The sequence below is a fragment of the Triturus cristatus genome, chromosome 1_2 (assembly GCF_964204655.1).
Source record: "Triturus cristatus chromosome 1_2, aTriCri1.1, whole genome shotgun sequence".
NCBI classification, from domain to species: domain Eukaryota; kingdom Metazoa; phylum Chordata; class Amphibia; order Caudata; family Salamandridae; genus Triturus; species Triturus cristatus.
In genome coordinates, this window is record NC_140580.1 from 345,820,886 (window position 1) to 345,847,437 (window position 26,552).

A 26,552-nucleotide genomic window follows, 5' to 3' on the forward strand; every position below is an offset into this window, starting at 1 on the left:
TGCACTCTTCCTCTTCCAAATCACTTTACAGTCCCCAAAGGACTCTGGTTGGCCCACCACTGGGCTTCCATGTTATGTGGGCTTGGATGGCCATGTACAGCTCCAGCTCCGTCATTCACCAGAATGTGAATACACCTTCTAAATCACACAGATGTGTCATGAATATGTTCACTCATGCCTGTAAGTATAGCTGAATGTAGGGACAATGATTGCACAAGAAGGTACACCCTTGTGAATTACATCAATGTGCATGTTTATCCCTGAGACACATGGCCAATTGGATGACTGTGAAGGTGAGTACTAGCTGTGTCCCCATTGCACATTAACAGCAATCTCACAACCCCCAACTTAGGTACACGTCCATGTATTGAATAGGGCTGTGTGTAGGAATGACAAATCTGTAGCAGTCCAGGAGTGGTGTCCTACATCACATGTGACAACAGACCATCAAGTCGCATACCTACTCACACACATCTGTGTGGACACATTCTGTTCTGATTAATGACATTGCTCCACATGATCAAAGGTTGAACACCATACTCACATTGCTGAAGACACGTAAGTGCACAGGTCTGCCAGTAACTATCCCAAAACAATGTCTGGCTCACAGAGGTGGAGCTGTCAAAAGGGACCCACCACCATTGTACATGCGTCTGTCAGACCCTCCCTATGTAGGGACGATGCTCATTGTGGCACACAAGTGGTCATTCTCATCAACACTCTTCACAGTTAGACACCAGTGAAGTTGCGTTGACTTTATTGGCATGTGCGTGTCAGTACGGACAAGGCAAGGGCCACAATAGGCAGGGACATGCTTAAGACACTTGCACGCAGCATGGGAACCTTTCGAGGTGCTGCAAATGGGAGGCAGAGATGAACACCAATCATTACGGATGGCAATGGTCTCAGCCCACCTTGCCTTACTGGACTAGTCATGTGTTGTTTGGCGTCTGCCCATTGCCCCGTGTGAGGGGGCACGACTTACAGCCCATAGGGTCTGCATAGTGCTCTGCCACCGGACTGCGCCGACTGTCTGCTCATCTGACAGTAATCAGGTGAATGGGTCCGACTAGGTCACATGTCGTGTTACATTGCCATGTGTGTGCTCTCCCCCCAGCAGTGTGTCCGAATTGGTAATGTTGCCAAACCATGCTGTGCTGTGCTGCATGGAACTGCATCACCTTGCACAGGTGTGTGTACACAGGCATAGTTCCACGCACATGCAAAGGCAGACATGTCCTCTGTTGTGGTGGGATATGTGAGCATTCCCCACGATGAAACAAGGTTTTGGTACCTGTGCTGTGGGTGACAATCCGATGTGGCTGCAGGAATGTAGTTAATCAATCATGAATGCCATCGCAGCCTCATGTGCAATGTGTTCCAATAGTACGTTGTTGTCGGGTTCAAGGAACACCAGTGTAAGCCGATCCATTAACTGGTCGGGGAAGATGTGCTCAGTCCACGCCGGTTCCCCAATCCACAACACAGCCCAATAGGGGAGCACCTCGATGCGGTCGCTGCACACGAGGAGTTGTGCAATCTCCCATGCGCAACTGCCAGCACATACGCCAAAGATCAGTGCATCTCATGCACGGCTATCCCGGTGACACTCTTGTTCGTGGGCCAACAGGGGGTGCACTGTCAGGTCATAATCCAATTCAGCTACCATGGCGTTGGATAGACAGACTTCCACGGGCCACTCGAATGTTCATGATTGACAGTGGAACCAGGGCTGGACGCAGGTGACGTAGGCAAGACGGAATCTCAGACAGTAACTGATTCACAACACTGCCATTGGCAGGGATCCCAACAGATGCAGCATTCGTGAACGGTAAAGCTCCAAGTGGCATGGGTTGTGCATGTGCCCGCGAATGCCTGCCATTGCGTTTGTTGGGCTCGTGGCACCAGCACTCCTAAGACCGGCGGACGTTCGTTGGATGATATGCCACAGCTCTGGGCAATGAGTAGTATGTGTGTGCGAAGTTTCAATCAATCAATCAATCAGGACATTTGTAGAGCGCGCTACTCACCCGCGAGGGTCTCAAGGCACTGTGAGGGGGGTGCCGCTACTGCTCGAAAAGCCAGGTCTTGAGGTGCTTTCTGAAGGAGATATGGTCCTGGGTCAGTCGAAGGGGGGGGTGGGGAGGGAGTTCCACGTCTTGGCCGCCAGGTAGGAGAAAGATCTTCCTCCGGTGGTGGTTCTGCGAATCCGTGGGACGGTGGCGAGGGCAAGGCTGGTGGAGCGGAGCTGGCGGGTAGGTGTGTAGAACGTGAGGCGGGTATTGAGGTATTCGGGGCCCGTGTCGTGGAGAGCCTTGTGTGCGTGGGTGAGGAGTCTAAAGGTGATCCTCTTGCTGACGGGGAGCCAGTGCAGGTGAGCAGAGATGTGGCTGTGTCGGGGAATGTCCAGGATGAGTCGAGCAGCTGCGTTCTGAATGCGCTGGAGTCTTTGCTGTAGTTTGGCGGTGGTCCCAGCGTAGAGGGCGTTCCCTTAATCCAGTCGGCTGGTGACGAGGGCCTGGGTGACTGTCTTCCTGGTTCCAGTGGGGATCCACTGGAAGATCTTTCGGAGCATGCGGAGGGTGTTGAAGTAGGAAGATGTAACGGCGTTGACTTGCTTGGTCATTGTGAGGGAGGAGTCAAGGATGAAACCCAGGTTGCATGCGTGGTCCAAGGGATTGGGGGCGGTGCCCAGAGCAGGGGGCCACCAGGAGTCATCCCAGGCAGAGGGGGATGGTCCGAGGATCAGGACTGCCGTTTTGTCTGACTTCAGCTTCAGACGGCTGAGCTTCATCCATTCCACAACGTCTTTCATTCCTTCCTGGAAGCTGGCTCTGGCGGTGGTGGGGTCGTTGGTGAGGGAGAGGATCAGTTGGGTGTTGTCGGGGTAGGAGATGATGTTGAGGTTGTGTTTTCGTGAGATGGCTGCGAGGGGGCTCATGTAGACATTGAAGAGGGTGGGGCTGACCGAGGATCCTTGGGGTACGCTGCAGATTATCTTGGTGGCCGCTGCGTGGAAGGGCGGGAGACGGACTCTCGAAGGTGATCCATTCCAGGGCCTTCCCTTGGATCCTGGCGTGGTTGAGGCGGGTGGTCAGGGTGCGATGGCAGACAGTGTCGAATGCGGCCAACAAGTCGAGGAGGATAAGGGCGGCAGTTTCACCGTTGTCGAGCAGGGTCCTGATGTCGTCAGTGGCTGCGATGAGGGCAGTCTCGGTGCTGTGGTTCGCTCGGAATCCGGACGGTGATGGGTCGAGGGAGCCGTTCGTCTCGAGGAAGGTGGTCAGCTGTTTGTTGATGGTTTTCTCAATGACTTTAGCGGGGAAGGGGAGGAGTGAGATGGGACGAAAGTTCTTGAGGTCTGTGGGGTCCGCGGTGGGTTTCTTCAGGAGGGCGCTGATCTCTGCATGCTGCCAGCTCTCTGGGAATGTGGCAGATGTGAAGGAGTTGTTAATGATGTCCCGGAGATGGGGTGCAATGATGGAGTCGGCTTTGTTGAAGATGTGGTGTGGGCAGGGGTCGGCTGGGGAGCCGGAGTGGATGGTGTTCATCATGAGGGTGGTTTCTTCCGTGCTGACGGGGTTCCAGGTGCACAGGGTGGTTGTGGGGGACGCTGGTTCGGTGGCTGGGTATGCAGTCTGAGCGCCGAAGCTGTCGTGTATATCGGCAATCTTGCGGTGCAAGAACGTGGCGAGTGAGTCGCAGAGTTCTTGCGATGGCATGATGTCATTGTTGCTGGCGCTGGGGTTGGAGAGCTCTTTGACGATGCTGAAGAGTTCTTTGCTGTTGTGGGTGTTGTTGTCCAGTCGGTCTCTGAATGATGTCCTTTTGGTGGTGCGGATCAGCTGGTGGTGTTTGCGGATGGCATTCTAGAGGGATGTCATGTTTTCTGTTGACTGGTCGTGGCGCCAGGCTTTTTCGAGGGTACGGCAGAATTTCTTGGAGTCTTTGAAGATCGTCGGTGAACCATGAGGCTTTCTTGCTGTCAGGAGTGCTTGGAGGGTTCTTCAGTGGTGCAAGGGTGTCGGCGCAGTTGGTGATCCACTGTGTGAGGTTGTGGGCTGCTTCGTTGGGGTCCGTAGTGTTGGTGGGTTGGTTTTGGCTCAGGGAGGTGGTGAGCAGCTCGGTGGTGATCTTGCTCCAGCAACTACGGGCTGCTTTCTGCGGGTGGAGGTGAGTCGTGGTTTTCCTGAAGTTGAAGTGGATGCAGCTGTGATCGGTCCAGTGCAGTCTGGTGGAGTGGCTGAAGGAGATGTGGTTGCTCGAGGAGAAGATAGGGTCAAGCGTGTGGCCGGTGTAGTGGGTGGGGTTGTTGACCAGTTGCTTGAGTCAGAGGTTGGCGAGGTTGTCTTGCAGGGTGGTGGTGTTGTTGTCCTTGTTGTTCTCCAGGTGGAAGTTGAGGTCCCCTAGGAGGATGTAGTCGGAGGAGGCGAGGGCGAGCGGGCTGATGAAGTCTGCGATGGCTTCGCTGAATTGTGTGCGTGGTCCCGGAGGTCTGTAGATGAGAGTCCCTCTGAGGGTGGTCTTGGGGTCGGTGTGTATCTGGAAGTGAAGGAGCACGGCGGTGGTGAGGGTGTCGTCGGTGTTGGTCGTGATGCGGATGGTGTTTCTGTAGACAATGGCGATGCCACCTCCGGCTTGGTTGACGCGGTCCCTCCGGGTGATCTTATAGCCGTCCGGGATGGCAATGGCTATGTTGGGGGATGAGGAGGCGTTCATCCAGGTTTCCGTGAGGAAGGCGACGTCTGGCGCTGTTGTGTCGAGGAGGTCCCAGAGTTCGACGGCGTGCTTGTGGATGGAGCGGGTGTTGAGCAGGATGCACTTGAGGTGGTTCTTGTTGGCGCCTTTTCTGGCGGGCTCGGTGCAGGTCCGAAGGCAGGTGAACTTGCAGGCGTGACAGGTGAAGATTCCATGGGTGCGTTTCGGGGTGGCTTGGTAGCAGGCTGGCTGTCGGTCGGTGTTGAGTGCGTGGAGGGCGGCGGCATTGTATCTCCGTCGGGTGGGTTGGCTCTGGCGAGGGCCAGGAGTCCTGGCACTGGGCACGGGCCAGGCGCGGACAGGCGAAGACGGGCTTGCCTTTGGCGCGCCAACGGCGCGTCTGCTGCGCGCGTCCGCTGCGCTTCCGCGCGGCGCCCTCCATAAGAGGCGAAGTGGGAGGGAGGAGCAGCTGGGAGGCGGGAGCGGGGCAGCCAATGGGCGAGGGCACAGGGTACAGATGAAAAAAGGGGGCGGGGTCGCGGGGAGCAGCGGCGGGAAGCGGGGAGCGGGAGGGGGGCAGGAAAAAAAGATTAACAGCCAGAAGGGGGAGAAAAATGCAGAGCAACAAAACAGAAGCACGAAAACAGGTATCAGGGGCACACCAGTGGTGAACCCTAGGCAGTGGCAGCAGCAGTAGGGCAGACACGGGCACCGGGAGGAGCCGTGCAGCATGGGGAGTGACCCGAGGTCACAAGTTTGGACGTATGAGCAGTTTTTGACTTACGTGTCAAGGGCATCCCTTGCAGGTGTAGGTCGTGCAGGGACAAGTGTGTGTGGGGTGTGGGCACGTTGGTGTTTCATTAGCGCAGTTCGTGGTGTGGGAGTTGTCGGAGGCTGGTATGGTATCTCATGCAGGGTGTGCCAGCCGCATTCAGGAACAAGGTCGGGGGTTGGCTCGGCCTTCAGCTTTGTGTGTTGAGACAAAGGGGCTTTCATTCCAGATATCAGTCTGACTACTGCTTGCATTTCTTGAATGTGATGTGGACTTCATGCTGACTTTGATGCCCGGCCTGTGATTTGGGGTGCACAGATTACGAGACACACGCAGCTGTTGGCATGTTTGCATGAACCAAGGGCCTGATTGGCCTTGCGCTCCTTGTTCAGTCTCTCTCTTTCTCTCTCTTTCTTTCTCTCTCTCTCTTTCTCTCTCTCCCTGTCCTTTGATGAGTGCCCGACACACCATCTTATCTTGGATATTGTCTTGCAGGCTGTGAGTCACAGATTTCCAGGGATGCCCCGCCATGGCTCTTCACAATAGTTGTTTGGTGACAAATTAGGATGTTACATTTTGCTTGGTCCTTCAATGGTGAATGTACGAATCACGATTTCAGTACTCACATGTATGTTGATTGTTGGAACTGTGCGCGATCAGTCAGGTGATTTTGTTCATGTTTTCGTGCCATTTATGTGCAGTGTCTTGGTCCGGGGGAGGTGGTGGGTGCCTGGGGTGGGGCCCGGGGGGGGGGGTCCTGGTGTTGGTGGCGGTGGGTGTTGTGGCCTTCATGGGGGTCCATCACGCATGTTCAGTGGCTCCATGGCATCTGGTGTTCTTCAGGTGAGGCTCTGGGCTGGGCTCCCTTTTGTGGTGCAGGTTGTAGTCCGACTTTGCACCAGGTCGGAGCAGGTGTTAGTTTCCTGGTGCTAATGCACCTTATCGCATGTTTTGTGTTCTTATCGCCGATCTGGCTGGTCGTTGAGAATGTTGAGGTGTGGTTTTTTCATGGTTTTTTGATCATGAACGCCTACTCTGCATCTCATTAGCGATAGTTGCCGGGGTCATCTGTGGCGATGTTTTTGGCAGATGCTTTCACAGGAAAACTGGTGATAGGGGCTGTTAGCACCAGCTTGTGAATGGGGTGATAAATTTATCACAACTTTGGCTGCAATAAGGTGCTGTTAACTCGGCGATAGCTCCTTGAGAATATGGCCCTATGTTAGGTACCGTGAAAATACTGCATTTCATGGTCGGTGTGAAGACCCTTGTCAACCGCACATAAAACCATTATCCAGTGTGATTCACATTGTCTGAGCATGAGTTCCCGGTTACCTCCTCTATTGTTGCTTGCTATGGTTTGTAAACCATGAAACTTAAAACTCATGTGTTTATCTTGTGTCACCCAGTTTCTTACATGAGTCGCCATCGAATATCTAGGGTCCTGTTGCTTGAGTGCCCTATAGTGCTCCAATATTCGTTCTCACATAGACCTGATAATACTTCCCACATATATCAAACCACATTTACAGATTAGTACGTAAATAACATTTTAGAATTACAGTCAATGTGGGTCTTAATCTCATATTCTCTTGAGTTGTTGTAACTGAACTTAGATATGCCATCAATAGCTAATCTGCACATACTGCAGCATCCACATTTGTATGAACCCTTATTTCTCTTATGTAACCATGACCCATATGTATCAAAAAAGAGTTTTGCGATTCTCAAATTGCGATTTTTAGCGAACTGCAATTAGAGAATCGCAAAATGCAATGTACGTAGGATTTGCTAAAGATTTGGTGAATCCTACATATTTCTTATTTGCGAATCGCAAATTGCGATTCGCAATTAAAGAATACCTTTCCATTCAGTCCTATGGGCTAGGAGGCCCATGGGAATGAATGGGAAGACATTGTCAATTTGCGATTACCAATTAGAGAATTGCAAATTGAGAATGCAATTTCAAGGGTGCAAGGGTGCCAAAAAGACACCCTGTTGCACCCCTGAAATATGCATGTGTGCACATTTTGTGCACATACATGCCCTATATGCTTTTTTAGAGAAAATCACAAATTACCACCAACTTGAAGTTGGTGGTAATTTGCAATCCCTAAAGCCAAATATCAAATTTCTGGTGCTTCCAGAATTGCATTTAAGGAATCGCAATTTGCAATTTCTTAATTGCATTCGCAAAATTTTGCAAATCTCTATTTTGCGATGGCCTTTTGGGATGATACATCCCAAAAGGCTTTTTCCAATTCGCAAATGGGCCTATTCTGAGAATCTGCCCATTTGCAAACGGGAAAAAGGCTTTATACATATGGCCCCATGTCTCCTGTGCCCGTTGTGTGAGACAGCTAGGACTTACTAAATTACGTAATGTCGTATGCTTCCAGTATGTGATACTAGGGCGATCTGTCACAAATGGTTGGAGTGTTTTGTCAGATACCAGTAGTGACCAATATTTATTAAGTATGTTATATATCTAATGAGAGAAAGAGTGATAGTTGGTGATTAGTCTCACAAGTTCTGATCTGTTTGTAGTCTTCTTTGCCATACCTCCCTGAGGGTGTCAGAGCAATCTAAGTGTTGTGCTCTGTTACTGGCTGATGTGATTACTTTCTTACTATAACCATGTGTAAGAAACCTTCATCCAATATCCATCAGATTCAAGCCATATTAATGAACTTCACCACAATTTCGAGCCAGTAACAGAGCACAACACTTGGATCACTCTGACACACTCAGGGAGGGTAAGGCAAAGAAGACTACTAACAGATCAGAACTTGTGAGACTAATCACCAACTATCACCCTTTCTCTCATAAGATTTATAACATACTTAATAAACTTTGGTCACTACTGGTATCTGACAATGGGCTTGATGTACTTTGGTAGAAGCCCATGCCATGTGTTTAAAACCAGCATTCACTTCCCCACATTTTTTGCACTCAATGGCAGCATTTGGAGTGAATTTAGCCATTCACACTGCGTTGTAATAAATAGTGGTGCAAAAACTTACATTGTATTTGTTTGTGTTTATAACTGAATGGGACTTGTCTGAATTGAGCACAGCAATAAGACCAGGATATATCAGTGATCTGAGAACCCGTCTCCCTTTTACATTCTTGCCTGACTTTTAACGAAGGATATATTTTTCCAGTCACGACATCCGAATATAGGAAGGAGATGGGTTTACCAGTCTGTGCAATGTATATACTAGGTGAGGATCAAAAGAGGTCTTCAGTGGGTTTGGGAATGCTGGGAATAGCAGTCTGTGCGGCTGAGCCCAATCTATGATAGTATAAAGTAGCTTGGGTGTAGCACCACTTCTCGCTTTGTAATCTTGGAGGGATGGAGAAGATCTGTTAGGCAACAGATCCCTCAAAACCTCCACCCCTACGCATTCGATATTTTCCAAGCGACGGCATCCTGCATTGGGGGAAACAACGGATTATGAAATGCAGGTAGCAATGGAATCTCACAGTTCAAATATTTTGCCCATTTCCACCAGGCTCTGCATGTCATGCCAACGCTATCAGCATCGTCCCTCGTAGACTGCCAACGCAGCATCGGGTCAGGGGTAAAGCAGAGCGTGTCATTGGCTGTTCTAACTGGGCATGAATAATTGTTACCCGCAGTGATAGTCAATGTTTAATAAAGTGTGCTTGCACGTCTAAATAATAGATACAGGGATCCAATATTGATATACCCTCCTCATTCATGGCTCTTGTTTGTACTGACCAATGTATATATTGGCTGTTCACCTCCTAAGATCAGTCGTGTAAGCAATTGTCGTTGCTGGTGGAAGAATCCAAATGCTAGGCATCTTGTATTGTTTGCAAAGGGATATAGACATTTTCTGTAAAATGATCATCTTGATCAGAGAGGCACTTTTGCACATAGAGAGAAGCATTTGTATCCACCTCTCAGGTCGAGTTTTGAAATGATCAAGCGTGACTCCGAAATGATGGAGCATTATTTCTTTTGTGTCCCATGTTACCTTAATGCCTATATATTTCATGGTGTTCGCATACCACTCCAAAGTCATATCAAAGGAAACAATTCGGATTTATGCCAATTTTTATAAAGCCCTGAGAAGCCATCACATTTTACAACTTCCTTAATTATTGTAGAATTCTCCTCTGGTCGCTGAACATACAGGATGACATCATTTACATGAAGGGATAGTATCACTGATTTGCTACCAATCCACAGTCCACAACAGAAATGAAATTCGCAATGGCTTCACTGTTAACGCCAAATCAGGGGTGACAGGGGGCGTCCTTGTCTTGTCCCTCTGCCAAACCCTATCGGCTCACTGTTAGAGACTTTGAACAAACGCAAGAGACAGGAACGCAGGAAAGGGAGGAAAAAGGCGGAAGAGGAAGAAAAGAAAATGGTGACAAATGTAGAAATCAGGAATAAGGACCTGCAAGAGTGAGATAGGGAGAGAGAGCTTGTGTAGTATGGTGCCTAAGTGGCATCAAGACAAGGCAATCCTTGGAATTGAACAATGCCAGCCTTCGTCAATGCGGGCAGGAGGGTCCTAAGAAAAACTCTGGGGCCCTGAACTTACTTCTTTACAATTTGAACACTGGCTGTAGCCACTGATGTACATCCACTAATGTATGTTGCCAAGACCTTCTCCAAGTTTCCTCAAGTACCGATTCAAACTAGCTCCCTTGAATTTAACCATATTTAATTATTATGATGGTGGTGAGGACCAAGGATTCAAAGCCTTATTTCCTTCAACACTGTAGAACTTTAAATGGTGGCGCCTTGGTTACTTCTGTTCTGACACGTCTCTGATCGATTACCTTAATAATGATTGATTTGCACAAGCAAATAGAAATCATTTTCTTCTTCAACTATACTTACGATAATATTCAAGACATTTTGCATTCTTATTAAAAGTCCCCAATTTTGGTATAATCAGTGTTCAGTAGCACAGTGGTTAGTGTGCCATAGGCCCAAAAGGAATCTAAGAGATGTTGCAGGGGGGTCTGAATCTGGTATATTTAAGCTGCACTGTTCATGTAGCCCTTATTATCTCTCATTGGCCATTCTCTAGTGAGGAGCCACTATATTTATCACCACAATCAGTGGTCAATAAGGAGGAACATAGGGCCTGCCCATATCTCCGTCAGTTGTATGTCAGAATATTGTGGAAAAACTTATTGACCTGTCGAAAGTTTGTGGTCAAATTATTGACTGCTGTAATATAGCTAAGTAAGTATAGATTAATGGTTCTTAACTCCACTTCTACATAGCTTGACGGAGGTATATATTGGCAGGGTACATCTATATTTATCTAAATATGTACTTAAGTCAATATTTTGCTAGGTCGATATTAAAACCCGAACTTTCTGGTAGACCACCCTCTTGCGCTGGTGAATTTAAAAGGCCTGAGTATTTGGGTTCTCATGTAGAGATGGGCGGAAGAGGGACAGCACTTAAAATTGGAAAATGCCCCTTTTACTCAACTCTCCCTCCTCATTTCATGGTCTAGAAACACAGCTTTCCTCACAGCCTAGCCGCCACCAGCTCTGCTTTTAGGGAAACTGTTGTATGAACCGAAGCCAGTGGAAATTGCATCAGAGATGCTGTCCTGTTTATGGCAGCAGCACTGACACCCCCCCCCCCCGCCTTTTTTTCAATCTGGGACCATCATGTAAACTCAGTTGGTCTTTGGCAGAAAAAGTGTTTATATGTTCCCTACTTAACTCCCAGCATGTGAGGAACACTAATTATCCTCTGTTTTAAGGCATTGGAAAAGTGGAAAATTGCCAAGGGCCCCCACCCTCCAAGGGGCCACCTGATAAAGTGACCTTTCTCTCTTTGACCTCTGTTTATTCTATTTCTTTATCCAAACATCTCCCTCCATTTGCCTATCTCTACCTTTGACTGTGGCTCTCTACCCCATGTCATTTAAAGGATTTTTGTGGGAAGACCTATTTCAACTGCTTTTTGTGCCTTAGAGGGGCCCCACAATACTCAATATGACACTGTAAGTGCCAACAGGTCCATCAGGCCACCACGGCACTTCACACTTTGTGTCATTGTTTTCTTGCAACCAAAGTGGCTCTCACCTAGGCACCTGGAGCTTTTTCTGGGCTAAAAGAAAAGCCACTGAAGTGATGGCAAACTCCAGCTTCAGTTGGCTGGCCGTCGCAGTGTTGAGGTAGCTGTGCCTCTGCCTCCTACCCATCCATCACCATGGCTACTTATAGTGAAATTACTCTGCTCCTTCCAAGTGCCCAGTTTCTACAGTAATATGATTATTGCAAATCCTCCCTGCTAGGTACTGCCTCCAGTCCTGAGTTCAGCATACCCCTTTCAATCATCAGTGCTTGCAGTCTATCCTTGAATGATATACTAACCTGATCTTTGGGAGATCAAACATTAAATGCTTTTAACCTCATCAGAAGAGCCAGGTCTCTGCCAGAGCTTTACTGTGGCAATGGTACCTAGGAAAAGAATGTGAATTAGGGCAGTAGGAGCCACCGGCCCTTTTTTTCCTTTTCAGACATTTACCTATAGCAAGAGAGGGAATACACACAAAGCGGAAAGGCTGAAGAATAGAAAGACCAAAAAACCATCAAAGATGGAGAAAAGAGGAACCTGCAAGCATGAGATAAATGGGCAGGGAGTGTCTGGTAGTGGATCAAAGAGGCATGAGGTGGAATCATCACTACGCAGCCTTGGTATCGGGCACTCCGATATTTGACTGCAGCAGCCCTGGGTTTCTGAGCAGAGCTTTGGGCACCGGCACTCATTCATTTATAAATACAGCACTGGGAATGGTAGAAGCTTGTATGAGGGGACAGGTTTAGTAAGTAATCTGGTCAACCATCTTTGTCCTATTCTTCCTCTTACTCATTCTGAACTGGCGGACAACATCTCCTTTGAATGGGGTTTCGTAGTCCCAGACAAAATGACAGAGTGCTATTTGGGGATACCCTCACCCCAAGATCAATGTCATTATGAGACCTTTTGTTACACTCTGGCACTCTTTTCGGGCATCTCGTCGTGGTGCCTTATGGCAGAGACTTAGAGCGGCCTTCATGCAGCCCTGTACCTGACAGGAAGTATCTGCGGTGTGGGTGGTTGAGTCTAGCGGGTGTCGTAGATTGCTCTTTTAAAACAGAAATGCGTGAAATGTTAATCAGAAAAGACTTGGATAGTCCGAGCCGCATTTATCAGTCATTTTTAAAGTAACCCAAGGTTCGACTACCATTTTGCAATCATTGAAACGTGCTGTAGTCTGAGAATAATTCCTGGACAAAGATCAGACATCCTTTTTTGCTATTCTTTATGGAGTTTGCTTTGTTTGTCTACCTTTGAGCTTGCATTTTAAGCTAAATACATCGTACACGAAATGACTGGAAAGGTTTAGTGTGCTACAACCTGTATTCCACTCAATTTCACAATCAGACAGAAGGGCACAACTGGGTGAATAGGGTGGTTGTGAGGGCTTCCTTTCTTAGGTCTGACCTGGAGACAGCTCTAGCTGTGCCGCCAGTCTCACATTTTCAACAACAAAAAATGCATACATAAATAAAGTGCCTTCAGTCAGCCCTCTTTATTCTTTGATTTGTTGAAGTGTTATTCACATCCAGCTTCTGCCACCAAAACATACAGATTGAGGCGCAGTGGATCCCCCACTTCAGCTATTGGCTTTCTTCACTGTGAATAGAAGCATCTTGCTTGGGTACATGCGCACAACACGTAAAAAGAAGTGCCAGGGTTGGTAGGATAACCTCTGCTATTATTCCTTGTTTGATTTCTTGTTCAATTTATATTTCCAATTGCCTTGCCAAGGCTAGATTTATTGGCGTTGCCAATGCTTGTTTTATACACAGGGAACCAACAAAATCAAGCTGTTTGTCCTGGGTACCATATGATCTAGGTACTGCCCAGATATACTGTGTTCTTCAGCTATCTCTTAATCACAAAAAGCTGCTTCAGGGTAAACTAAAAATAAGGCATTTATAAAACCCTCCTGGACTTACACTGGTCACTTCTAATCTACGGGTATTCTAGATATCATGTTTGTGGTTTTTTCCAGAGACAGCATTTCAAGGGCATGGGTTATGGAATATAAAATAGTTGACATTGCAAGTTAATAATTAAAACTTGTCACCCAGATAAATGGCTCACACTTCACAAAAGACAGCCTTTCTTTCTTCCTTTGATCCTCCTATCCAGTAGCATCAGAAGCCTTCCCATCACCTTACCAGCCTGAGAATAAACAAGAATGTGCTAAGAAATACTGCAATACATGGAGCCAATTCTCATTGATTGATCTCAACTATGACATTCCTTCTGCAGGCCTGGACCCTACATCTCCTTCCAGACGAAGAGCTTACAGCACCAATCAGATAGCAGATCATGAGCCAATTGAACGGGTTCACACCGCCAGTGACCCCACTGCTGCTATGGGAAAGAATGCCCTCAAAAGAGCCCAAATGCAGGAGCTTCTGGGTCAGACCAGCCCAGACCCCTGGCATGCGGACCTACAGGTAAGGCCCCTGGATGTTTAACACCAGGAAACAAAAAACAAAGGACTTAAAGCACAGCCATATTTTGCTTTTAATCCCTCCTTCCCTTGATTTCCTCCCTATATTTCTACAACTTTCCTTCATGTCCTGTGTGTCCAATTCCTTTGAGCTCTTCTTCCATCACTCCTTCCTTGGTACCACCATTCTTTCCATTGTGTATTTCTTCCTTCTTTCTTTTTTTCATACCTCAATCTCTTCCACACCTTGCGCTATCCATCCCCCTTCCCTTCCCTGTAGCCTTGTATATTTATTTTAGATGTGGGCGGAAATTCAGCAGTTATATAAAAACTCCACAAGATTCCATGGAGTTATGCCAACTGGTGGAAAATATGCATGACTTACTGCTTGCACTACAACTCAGCGCCAGTGGCGTAAGCAGCACTGAAAAATCAGTGCGAACAGCAGTCTGCAGGAGTGCGTGGCCATTCAAGTAGATTTTGCTGTCACTCGAGTAGAAAATCTACTTGAGCGGCCACAAATCTATGCAAGAAGCAGCACTCTGACCACGGCCACCCACGTTACAAAATGGTGCTAGACGATGCAAACTCTCACAGGACAAAATTAGGCAATTGGCACAATTTGACTGGAACTCCGCATTACAAGAGTAACACAGAGTTGTGAAACTCCTCCAATTCTGCAGGAGGAGTGAAACATTCTGCACATCCCTAATTTTTGGGGGTTTTGTCGAAAGCCAACCAGATTGGTTTTGTTTTAGGACATAGCAACGTGTATTCTTGGTGATGTTTTTTGCCCCTGTGGGTTATTGAGAAGCCACTTTGTCACACAATGGATGGTTGAATAAATTGCATAATCTTATTAACTGGTCGGGGATGATATTAGTTCATATGTTTAGAGACCTGCATGTTAAATTGCTGATATTTCTATGGTTGATCAATTGATTTCTAAAAGTTTTAATGTATGTTATGCGCTTTAGAGATTGTTTTATAAATGTATGCATTTTGATGTCCAGGAAATTATTATGGTCTACTTAATGGAAACAATTACCTTCAATATAGCATAGTTTTATTTACTAGTAAATGTAGTTAATGCGAGAATTACTAGTGTTAGGCGTATTTTACATAACCTTTATCCTCATGAAAAAATCTATAATTTATGATGTTTTTGGTTGCAAAATTTGTTTTTTGACCATCAGTTTATTACAAAATAAACAAGTGACCAACAAAATTCAAAACCTCCAAGAATTTCACAAGTATACTTTGAGACAAATACAAATGGTAGAATAGGCCACACAAACACAGCTGTGCTAGAAAATTACGTGACTCTGTAAGTGCAGTCAAATGAATAACTGTGCATTCTACAGGTAAACCCCACAGGAAGCTGTACTTAAGATTAAGCTTGTCTAATTAAACTGCACACAGTCCTAGCTAGATGCTGTAGTGTCCCGGTGCCAGCGAGGGGGTGTCAGCAATAATGCACAGGACACTAAATTGGCTTTATGCCTGAGGCTAACTTCCAACTCTAGGGTTTTATTCTCCTCACACTTATAATGCAGGGCCATACTATCTGACTTGTGACTGAGGGGAACTCGCCATTGCCCTCTTTAAATCTGGGCCACGTGGGCCAGCGTGCTGACAGACTACATTCCTTCTCAACCATGGAAGACAAACAGAAAACTGGTACAAACATAAATAAGATAACACACACAGGTTCAAGACATTATAAAAGTATAAAAAGTTCAACCACTGGAAAATATTCTGTTAGTGGTTCTTCGTGTGGGCTGGTCTCTTGGGTGGAAGGCCTTGAACTCATCATTTTTTTTTATCCAAGTACCAAATCTATGTACTGCCTCTGGGAGGGTGGGGCTGGGCTGCTGCAGTTAATATAACCTCCCAACCCCTTGTTTGGGGGGTCTAGGTGTTGAGTCTTCATCGGTAGTTTGGCTACCTAGATTGGTAGTCACCTTGGCTGGGGCAGCCTCAGAGTTGCCTGCAGAAAAGGTGGGCTTGATCTAGGGGATTTAGTGTCCTGTCAGCTTGCGCTTTCCTCTTCAATGCAGTCATCTAGGACATGGGTAGAGTCAAACACCATGTTAAGGGCCTCTCTAAATTACTTGACAAATGTGATATTATAAGAGAACATTTCAGTTTCACTGCTTGCAGTAACTATGGTGCCTCTCAAGTGAGTAACAACCCATTGGTCTGTTTCAATTGAGAGTCAGTAACTGCCCACTGGGGTGGTATTCTGTTACTAGCACTTGGTCTCCTACTCCGATATGTCATGTCTTTGCCCAGCGGCGTCTGCGAGCGGCCTCCTTCTGATATCCTCCTCTTCTCTGGTTGCTGGCTTTTCATGTCTTGCGAGATAGGCTGTCTGTTTTTGCGATCCCCGCTTGTATACTATGGCGAACTGATACTCCTGGAGCTGCAGAATCCACTTCTTAATCTGTGGATGAGTAATTTATGGTCTGTACACACAGTAATCGGGCGCTCTACAGATATAAGTGGAAGTTTTGACATCCCCAATGAACTGCATTGATCTCCTTTTCCATGTGGGAGTACCTGTGCTCCTTGGGTGTTAGGGCCCAGTTGGCATATGTGTAGGGGGCCCACAGTCTGCAGGAGTGTTTTTGTGACAGCACCACTCCCAAACCTAAGGGACTAGTGTTCACTGGGAGTTCTAACTCTTTCTGGGGGTCAAAATATGCCTGGGTAGTATCTTCAGATAACGCTCTTTTGGTTTCTTGGAATGCATGCTCTTCTTCAGTGCCCCAGGTCCACGAGGCAGATGTTTTTGTGAGGTCACGTAGCTGGGTCATGAGGTTGGACAGGTTCAGTATAAACCATCCGCAATAGGTAACCATCCCTGAAAAGCTCCCGACTTTGGAGATGGTTGTCGGTGCTGGTGCAGACTGGATGTTTTTCACCTTGGTAGGGTCCGTGGCAACTCCTTGCACTGATTATCAGTATCTGAAGAAGCTGATCTCCTGTTTGATAAATTCACATTTATCACTGGTGCGTCAGACCACTCTCTTGTAGCCTGCTGAATACATCTCCAAGGCAGCTCATGTGCTCTACAAGGTTTGTAGAGTATACCAGAATGTCATTGCTGGCATCTAGGATGGCGGGAAGACCCCCCAAGGCATCCTTCATGATGTGTTTTGGAAGACTTCTGTGGCCCTGGAGAGGCCAAAGTTTAGTCTCATGTAACGGCGTAGCCCCGCATGCATCGAAAATGATGTGATCTATCGGGAGTATACAGACAGAGGTTCTGCCATAAAGGAGGAAATTCCAATATAAATCCATATATCCTCACTCATGTAGGACTATCAATTAATGATGCAAGAAAACACACAACTGACAATAAACATTAATACAAATCACAAATGACAAAAACTCAATTTGACTTGAAAAAGTGTTTACGATATATTAGAAAATCATATATCATGTGATTATAAATAATAATAGAAGACAGGACTAATACACATTGTACATATTCAGAACAAAACAACAAAGAAATGCAAAACTACATAGTGGTGGCAAAAAAAAGTTACTGAATGTTAAACATAAATAACACATAAACAAAAACGTATTTCATTGTCCATGTAAACTAGACCACCCTAGATGGGCATCCAGGCATTGATGTTTTCGATTACTCTGAGTGGAGAGTGGGCGATCTATTTTTTCAAGAGATATTTTCTAAAACAGGCTGTAAACTCTTGGGGCCAGATTTACAAGCCCCTTGCGCCTCATTTACGCCGCCGTGCGTCACTTTTGTGACGCAGCAACGGCACAAATCCTGCGCCATGATGCGGGGTACTTACAACGTGATGCATCTGGGAGATGCGTCATGTTGTAAAGCCCTGCGCGACATGTAGGTGTTCCTGCGCGGGGGGGGGCGTTCCTTCTCAGGAACGCCTCCTAAAAGTGGCTGAGTGAAATCTACAAGATTTCACTTAGTCACTTTTAGGCCCATGCTGCGTCAAAACCCTGCGCCTGCCTGAAGCAGGTGTATGGATTGACGCAGCATTAACAAGATAGCGCCCCCCAGAGCATTGCTGGAGCTGCGTCGTGCTTGCGATGCAACTCCAGCAATGCGCCACTTTTACGGCACAGATGCGTCATGCATCTGTGCTTTTGTTGCCCCATGGTGGCGGAGCTGTGGCGCACAATAACTGGCGCATCCCTGCTGATATGCAGGGCTGCGCCAGTTATTGTAAATATGCCCCTTGGTTTATAGTCCTGATGAAGACCCCACAGTGATGTTGTCTACCTACACTCACATATAGGGGGTTGAAACTTCGACGTTAACTGCACAAGCATTCTTTGCCCGAATAGAAACATTTATACTTGGAATAGTAATCGAATGTCTATCTAAGGTGGGTTAGTTTATATGGACGCTGAAATAAGTTTTTCTTTATGTGTATTCCCATTAATTCCTATGGGCCTCTGGGTCCATAGGAATCAATTCCTTAATTGTGACTTTGCGAGTCGCAATCAAGGAATCTGTAGGAATCTCAAAGTTTTATGCGATTCCTACATGCATAGGCAATAGCGAGTCTTTAATAGCGATTTCTTATTAATCACAATTAAAGAATTACTATTGTTTATGTTGATGCATGTGCCCCTAAGAGCTTTGTATTCAGTCAATGGTTTATACTTTTTCAGATTAAAAGGTAATATATGAAACTGACTCTGAGTTTGGTAGAAGATGAGCTTTGGTCTATGAAATAAGGTGAACCTTCCCATGGTTGATCATGTTGAAAGATGCCAGGATTTGGAGCCTTGCATTGCCCTTGTCTGTTACCTATAAGACATTATTGATCAATGGAACTGTGTGAACTTTTCTGAGCTGTGACCCAAGTTGATTTCTAACTAGTAATCCTTCAGTCAGTTATTGCCCCAGTAAGTACTTACTAGTACTCTTCATTACTCGGAGTCCTAATGTTCCTTGTCCCAGACCTTAACTTGACATAAGAAAAAACTAGGACAAGTGAGACCAATAAGAGGTAAAGGCTACATCTAACTTCTCACCATCTCGCCCAACTTCCTACCTTCCTACAATCCACTCATTTGCCTTTCTCCCGAACCCCTACCTTCTTCTCCTTTCACTCCCTACTTTCTGCTTCCATTTAAGTGCCACTTTCCTTCTCTTCTTTCTTCCACCGACCATCCCTCCCCGCTTCTCGCTCCCTTTTTAATCTGCCTTGCTTTACCCTATAGTTTTGCTTTCGTGTTCCTCGCCCCAGCTTTCTTTTTTCCCATCTCTTAGAAATCCCTTCCTTCCCTCTACCCCCTCAGTATCCTTCGTAACCTATCCCTCCCTCCCGTACTCCCTTTGTTCCTCTCTGTTTATCTGATTTTCCGACTCTACCTCTGATCCCTCTCGAGTTGCATCCTAACATGACTGCATCCAGCCCTGCTACCCCCTGTTCTTCCCTTCTTTTACCCTCTCTCTCCATCACTCCCTATGCCCCTCTAACCATCTATTGTTCCCTTCCCTTCCATCCCCCTGCCTCGGTCTGTTCCTTTTTCCTGTTATTGTTTGTCAACTCTATCACATTCCTCCCTCCTTTCCTCCTTCTCTCTGCTCTTTCTTCCATGTTTGCCCCTCTCTAGTCCTACTACCTCTTTTGCTCCATTTCTTTCCGTCCCTCTTTCCCTCTATTTGACTATTCATACCCTCTATCCCTGACTCCCTGCAACTCTCCCCGCCTTTAGTCCCCATCCTACCCTCTGTCTAGCCCTCTCACGATCTATCTTCTCCTCATATCCCTCCCTTGCTACCTAAATTCCGTCCCACCCTCTAAGTATCACCTTTTGTTTCCTCTCCCCTCACTCCCCTACCCCTCCTACCCTCTTTCTTCCTCTCTCCTGCCTCTTTTTCTTCTTTTTAGTCCCTTTTCTTTAATCACATATCCTGACTCCTGGTACGAGTCTCAGTTACCGGAATAATGCATGAGTTAATTACCATAAAATGAACCCCGAGGTGCCACCCCCGGGATAAAGGAAGTGTCAACAACAATAAGGCTGAGTTGAGAATAGGAAGCAAGGTAATGCAGGGAAAGGAGAATAAGAGAAGGGAGACGTGGCAGGAGGACAGAGGGAAGAGAAGAGAACCGCTCCGGGGGGGGGGCGCCGGGGAGGGGGGCGGGGGGTGGGGGATCAGGGGAGATGCGGGGCAGATGGGAAAGGTGCAGGAATAAGGGGAGAGGAGGGTGGGAGGAGAATATCTGAAAGGTGAGGGGAGCAGGCTCATGGAAAGTGGTTCGTTAGTATAAAACAAAGAAAGAGAGGAGGTTCATTTGAGGTTGAGGGACTTTGATTGTGGCGGGAGTGAATGGAAGTTGGGGGAAATTAAAAAGTAATGGAGGCCAGTTGCTGAGTGAATGTTTAGACGACCATAAAAGCGGAAGGGTTAGAACAGGGACTAGAAGAAGTCTCAAGAAAGCAGAGGATAGAACAGATATGGGGGAGGAGGGAAGAATCGTGGGTGGTCCAAGGGGGAAGGGCGACGCACGGGACCCGGGGAGAATCATACATGTGAGGTGAACAGGCATTGGGTACTACAGTGGAGTTAACAATACATGTGTATTTGTAATCCCACTAACACCGAGGGTATCTTGGCAATAACAGATGTTTATTGTTACACAACTCAAAGGTACTCATTTTATCGACCTCAGAAGGATGAAAGGCTGAGTGGACCCACCAGGATTTTTAACCTGTAACCATGAGGTCGAACACAGGACCGTGGAGGTGATGCATTAGTCCACTAAGCCACCAGACTCGGAAAGGAAAGAAAAGCCTGGGGCAGCAGCGAGAGGAAGAAAAGCCGTATTTGGGAGGAGGGGGCAGGAGAAGAAAGCAGAGTACAGGGAGGAGAGAGCAGAGTAGGGGAGGCGAGGAGATAAGAAAGTAGAATCACACGAAGTGATGAAGAGAGAGCCAGTTTGAGGAGGGCAAGGAAGAGGAGCAGAGAAAGATCCGAGTGCGAGAGGAGCCAGGTATATAGATTTGAGGAGAGCAGCCAGCACATTTGTGAGACAAAAGTCTCAGTGGAGGTGGCTCGATTGAGGGGAGTTGGCAATGGAAAAATTGTGAAAGACGGTCTAAGTGAGGTAGAGGAGTGTGGGTTCAGTAGAGGTGTGAAGGGCAGGACAAAGGGGGTGTCCAGTACTGCCTCAATCAGGTCCTGAGGGTTTGCCTCAGCATAGGTGCAGAGGCAGCCTTAACTGAGGTGTGTGGTTAGTATCAGTAGAAGTGTGGAGGGTGAGTTACTAAGCTAGTGAAGTGGAGGCTCGGTGAAGGTGTGGAGGGCATGATCAGGAGAGGTGTGTGGCAGGCTGGTGGTGGTCTGGAGGGCAGGCTCTGTGGAAGTGCAAGGGTAAACTGGGGAGATAAACAGTAGGTGTGCTGGAGGTGTGCTTAGCATTCTAAGTAGAGGTGTAAGAGTGGAGTCATTGGAGAGTGGAATTAAGTCTCGTTGAAATGGATGGCAGGGTTAGTCGAGGTGTGAAGAGCATGGCTCAGTGACTACATGGAGGCAGGTCCAGTGGAATTGTGAATAGCAGGTTCATTGAATACATGGAGGGCAGGTTGAGTGGAGGTGTGTAGGACAGACTCAGTGGAGGAGTGAAGGACATGCAAGGCAGGCTCAGTGCAGTTGTAGAGGGCATGGTCAGTGGGGGTATGGAAGGCAGGGTCATCTTCAGAGTTAGTGTATGGAGGTGGGGGAGAGTGGACTGGGTAGATTTCAGACAATTCTTTCCTCCATTGGATCCACTTGCTATTTTTGACGCCTGCAGCTCTCGCAGGATGCTATAAAGACACAGATCGCCTTTGTTTCCATAGCAACTGAGAAAAGGTTAGCTTAGAGACAGTATCACCGACTTCCTGATCGGGAAAGGTTGCGAGCCTCAGATAAGGAGGAGAGACAGGGAATAAGAGAGGAAGGACGCAAGGTAGGGATGCCAAGAGACTATGTCGAGAGGGAAAAGATGTCGAGACTTATAAAAGAGTTAAGAAAAGAGAGCAGTCACCAATAGAATAGAAACTAGATAAATGCGAATGGAGGCAAGCTGAAAACAAGTGGAAAGGAAAACAGGGCAAAAAGGATGAGCCAGTACAAACTAAATATTGATAAAAGCAAGAAATGGGTTGAAAAGAGAATAGTGGAAAGGGGGGAAACGAGTGAAGAAATTCACAGAGAGAAAAGAAATGCAATGACAGAGTAGTTAAGCAGGCAGACGGGAGAAATGCAAACCAAGAGAACATTGAGAACGAGAGGGCACAACATTAGAGAATTTCACTGAAACTGAACGAATCAACAAATCGAGAGATGGATGCGAATAGTACTAAGTGAAGAGTCAAGTTTCAAGTTTAAAAATCGAGTTTGTTAGACTTTACAATACATATAAACAGTAACAAAAGAAGCAAACTTAAAATTCCATAAAGAATACATCAGCAAACTAATTTCAACATATTCCAACTCCATCATTTCATACATATTAAACCCATTTCGCACTATTCTTTAATAAACAAGCACATGTTAACACCATTCAAGAGTCCCTTAGAGCAAAGTATAATTTCGTAGCAGCTTCTACAGTTCTGACCGAAATGTTCCAAATCGATGGATGCAAAATAATTCTTTGAAGAGTCAAACACTTCAGACACAACCGGACAGAATGAAGGAGTAGAGAAAGCGAACGAGATTAGTTATTTAAATTAATAAAGAAAAGGTTACATGGCTTTGTGGGCGTGCATGGTGTTAATGGCCCGGGAAGCAATGGACGAGACAATCTAGTGAGCTCCCAAGGAGAAGGGCTGAGTTCTGGGTGGCTTCATGAAACTCAAAGCACTTCTCGAAAGCCCGCCTACGAACTAGAAAAAGTGATTATGAAGACTTTGTAGGAAGGCAGAACATTGAACTCTTTATAGCATCCTGAGCTGCAAAGAAACGCTGTCTCCTGGTTTCTGAATCTGGGAGAGCCTTAAAGAAGCACGTGAACCAGGGATGGCCAGGTGCCAGTCTTGTTTTCACAGGAGTGTGTATCTTCTAAGTGAAGACAGTTCAGGGTCTTTGGCAAAGTAGTCTAGTCTAGCATTCTTTTAAAGTGCATGGCTATCCGGAGCCCTCCCAGCTCTAGAACAGCCATCCCAGGTCGTCAGATAGCTGCAGAGTTTGGACGATTAATAGGTAAACAGCCCTGTTTTCAGGGCTTTGCGGAAGGAGAGCTTGTGCTCTAGTTGGCGTAACTCTGAAGGTAGAGACTTCCAGAGTTTAGGAGCCAGGTAGGCCATTGAAGGGACTACCGATCAGGATCTGCGGATCTTGGGGACATTCAACAGATGTGCTGATGAGGATCTAAGGATCCTCCGTGGCCTGTAGGGGAAGGCAAAAGGTCTTAACAGTGTGGGGCCCTTTTTTGTTAAGTGCTCCATGTATAATGCATAAGGTCTTGAATTGCACTTGATGCTCCACCGGAAGCCAGTGAAGCTCTGCCAGGGCCTTTTTGGCAGCCAGGTGTTTTGGGATGTTCATAAGGAGCCTAGGGGCAGCGTTCTGGATGACCTGCAACCTTTCGACCACATATTGGGGCGCGCCGATGTACAGGGCATTCTTGTAGTCCAGACGTGATAAAACAAAGGCCTGAACAATCAGTTTTCGGACTATGATGGAGGGAAGAGGGAGGACCTTTATCAGCAGTCTCAAGACACCAAAACAGCTAGCAGCGAGTTTTTTGTGCTTGATGGTCCATCGTGAGGCTGGAATCCAGCCATATCCCGAAGCTCTTTATCGAGTTTTTTGTCCTATTGAGCCTGCTCTGGCAGTCCAGCAAAGGATTGGGGACATTGTTGCGTAGATTGTTGCCCAACAACAAAACCTCAGTCTTGTTTTCACATGGGCCTAAACTGAAGGGGAGAACACACAAGCATTTTTCAGTCTCTGGATAAACGTGGATGAGCAGTCTAATGCTTAACTCTGGAGAGCGGGAGAAGTGCAGTGTTGGACTGGCCCTTTCTATCTAGCACATTTGGCAATGCCACTGCCTGAGGTTATAGTCAAGCACTGGAGATGTGGGGTGTGTATGAGTATTAGTACAACCCAGCACAGTTATCAAAGTGTACATGTCCAGCCACAGTTGTGTGTTCATAACACTTATAATATTATCTCGTATATCATTTGCATTATAAACTACTCGTGTAAATGGAAAGCACAAAACACCGTAGCAAACACAATGTACTTGTGTAGTACAAAAACGATGCTATGTACCTGTACTTTTACAATGAGAATGCTAAAAACGACTGATTTTCTACCCAATTTGCCACTTTGGGTTTTGGGGCTGGGAGAAGGTGAGAGATTTACAGGGAAAAACATTTGTGCTCTCCTAATAAAGTAACCAAACACACAATAAAAAACAAACGTGCCCTTTTAGCGTAAGCCTTAATTATTGGTTTAACTACACTTATTCAGTGAGAAATTCTTGTATTTAGGGTGGGTCAAAGATTCCTGATGCAATATCAGTATGTCCTCATGGGCATTTACTTAAAAACTCCCCTCAGCCTGTTGACGAGGGGTCCGTCCGCCTTTATGGAACAAATCTTATTGAGTTATTTGGTAGGTGACTCGACATTTGCACACAGCCATCGCCTACAACCACAGGGGCCGGTGGCTGAAGACAATGTATTGAGTCTGTATAGAGCTCCACCGCATTAATGCCGACATCCCGGAGGCTGACTGCGCTCAGAATCAAAGCTAGCAAATAGGAACAGCATACATTTTCAAAGGACAATGCCTGTCCAGACACGAGAACCCACCTAGAAGGGGAACAACAAATAGAAAAACAAACCCCATCCTCCCACCCACCCCCAAAAGAGAAGGGAAAACAGAGGGGGACCCGTATCAAGATGCCAAAGGCTGCATAGTGACCCATACTACCCATCGCGCCCGCCCCCATCCCCTCTCGCTCGCCCAGCTGGGGCTCTACTTATTCCTTAGTTGGAGGTATTAAACGTAGCACTTGTAGAAGTTTGGGGCAAGTGACCTCGCGAACATCCTTCGATAACAATATTATGAAAGGAGTCCAAAGTTCTGCATATTTCTCGCTCTTCTGGTTTTGGATCAGCGAAAGTCGCTCCATGGCCAGGGTCATCCAGAGCCAGTGGAGCCAAGCCGAGTGATCCGGAACCGTGGCAGTACCCCAATGCACTAATATCGCCTGCCGCGCAGCAAGTAGAGCTAATGCCATCTGCCTGCCTCGTAGTGACCTCAATGGGAAGGTGAGGGGGTTCAATAGCCCCAGCAAGGTGTAAGCGGAGAAGCGAGGGATCTCGGTGCCAAATGCCTCATCAATGTCATTAAGTACCCACTCCCAAAATCGCTCTAGCTTCGGGCAATGCCATAAAAGATGTGCAAGGGAGCCTGTCAGGCTGCAGCCTCACCAACATTCTTCAGTGTGGTTCTTGTCCCATTGATGTATCCTAGCCGGAGTAAGAGACCAATAGGATGCTACCTTGTATGCTGATTCAGTCCCTGCAGTGTTGTACGCTGTGTGATGCATTCTGTAGTGAATGGTGTCCCATTCCTTATCTGTGAGGGCCCGTCCGAGTTCCACCTCCCACTGGAGCTGGCCGCGAGAGAGATTTCCTTTTGGGCGCTAAGTAAGGAGAACATACAGTTCTGCTATGAGATGTTTGTTGTTTTTCTTATTCGCTATCCATTTCTTGAAAGGGGTAAGCTTACGAGAGACATGTGGTAGGTAGGCCTTAGAGGTAGCCCAGTGTCGGAGTTGCAAATAATAGAACTCATCAGTGCAAGGAAGGTCAAGGTCGTGGCGAACCCGATCAAACGGGATAATGCCTTCGAGATCAAATAAATGGCCCAAGCGCTTGCAACCAGCTTCTCTCCATCTCTGGGAAAACGCAGTTTTATCTCCCAGGGGAAAATCCAGGTTGTCCACCATTAGAGTCATCGGGGAGGGGAAGGTAGTGAGGCCCTTCAAGAGTGCCACTCTGTCCCACACTCTCATTGTAGCTGCCGTGACCGGGGATAAGTAAAGGCCCCAAGATCGGGATCGGCGGGGAGCCAGATTTCACACCAGACATTCACACCAGCTACTGCCTGGTCCATAAAGGTCCAGTGCTTCTGTGAAATTGGGCGGTTCCATTCCAGCACATAACGAAGGTGCGTGGCCTGTAGATATATGTGAACTAGTAGCAGATTCATCCCTCCATTGCCTTTGGGACGCGACAGTTGTGCCACCGAAAGGCGTGCCTTCTTATTACCCCAAATGAATTTATTCATAGCAAGCTGTAACACTCGCACAGCTTTAGGTGGCAGAGTTAATAGGAGGATTTGGAAGAGGTATAGTATGCGCGGTAGAATTGTCATCTTTACCGCGGCGATGCGCCCGAACCATGACAAAGTGTGTTTGGTCCACCCATCCAGTGCCTTCCGTGTCTGGGCCACCAGGGTTGTGTAGTTCAGCTCCAGCGTATGTGGGAGCGAGGGGGTCAGGAGGATTCCCAAATAGGGCACAGGTTCGCTAGACCAGTGTAGA

The 26,552-nt window shown here is 47.1% G+C and overlaps 1 protein-coding gene across 1 annotated transcript in view; it reads left to right on the top strand.

The window, feature by feature from the left end:
* The window catches only part of VWA5B1 (von Willebrand factor A domain containing 5B1), a 575,143-nt gene that overhangs the window by 317,555 nt on the left and 231,036 nt on the right, over positions 1 to 26,552 (top strand). The window contains exon 13 of the mRNA XM_085614890.1: positions 13,806 to 13,996. Within this exon, the coding sequence (XP_085471016.1) occupies positions 13,806 to 13,996 (191 nt within the window). The remainder of the gene's footprint in view (positions 1 to 13,805; positions 13,997 to 26,552) is intronic.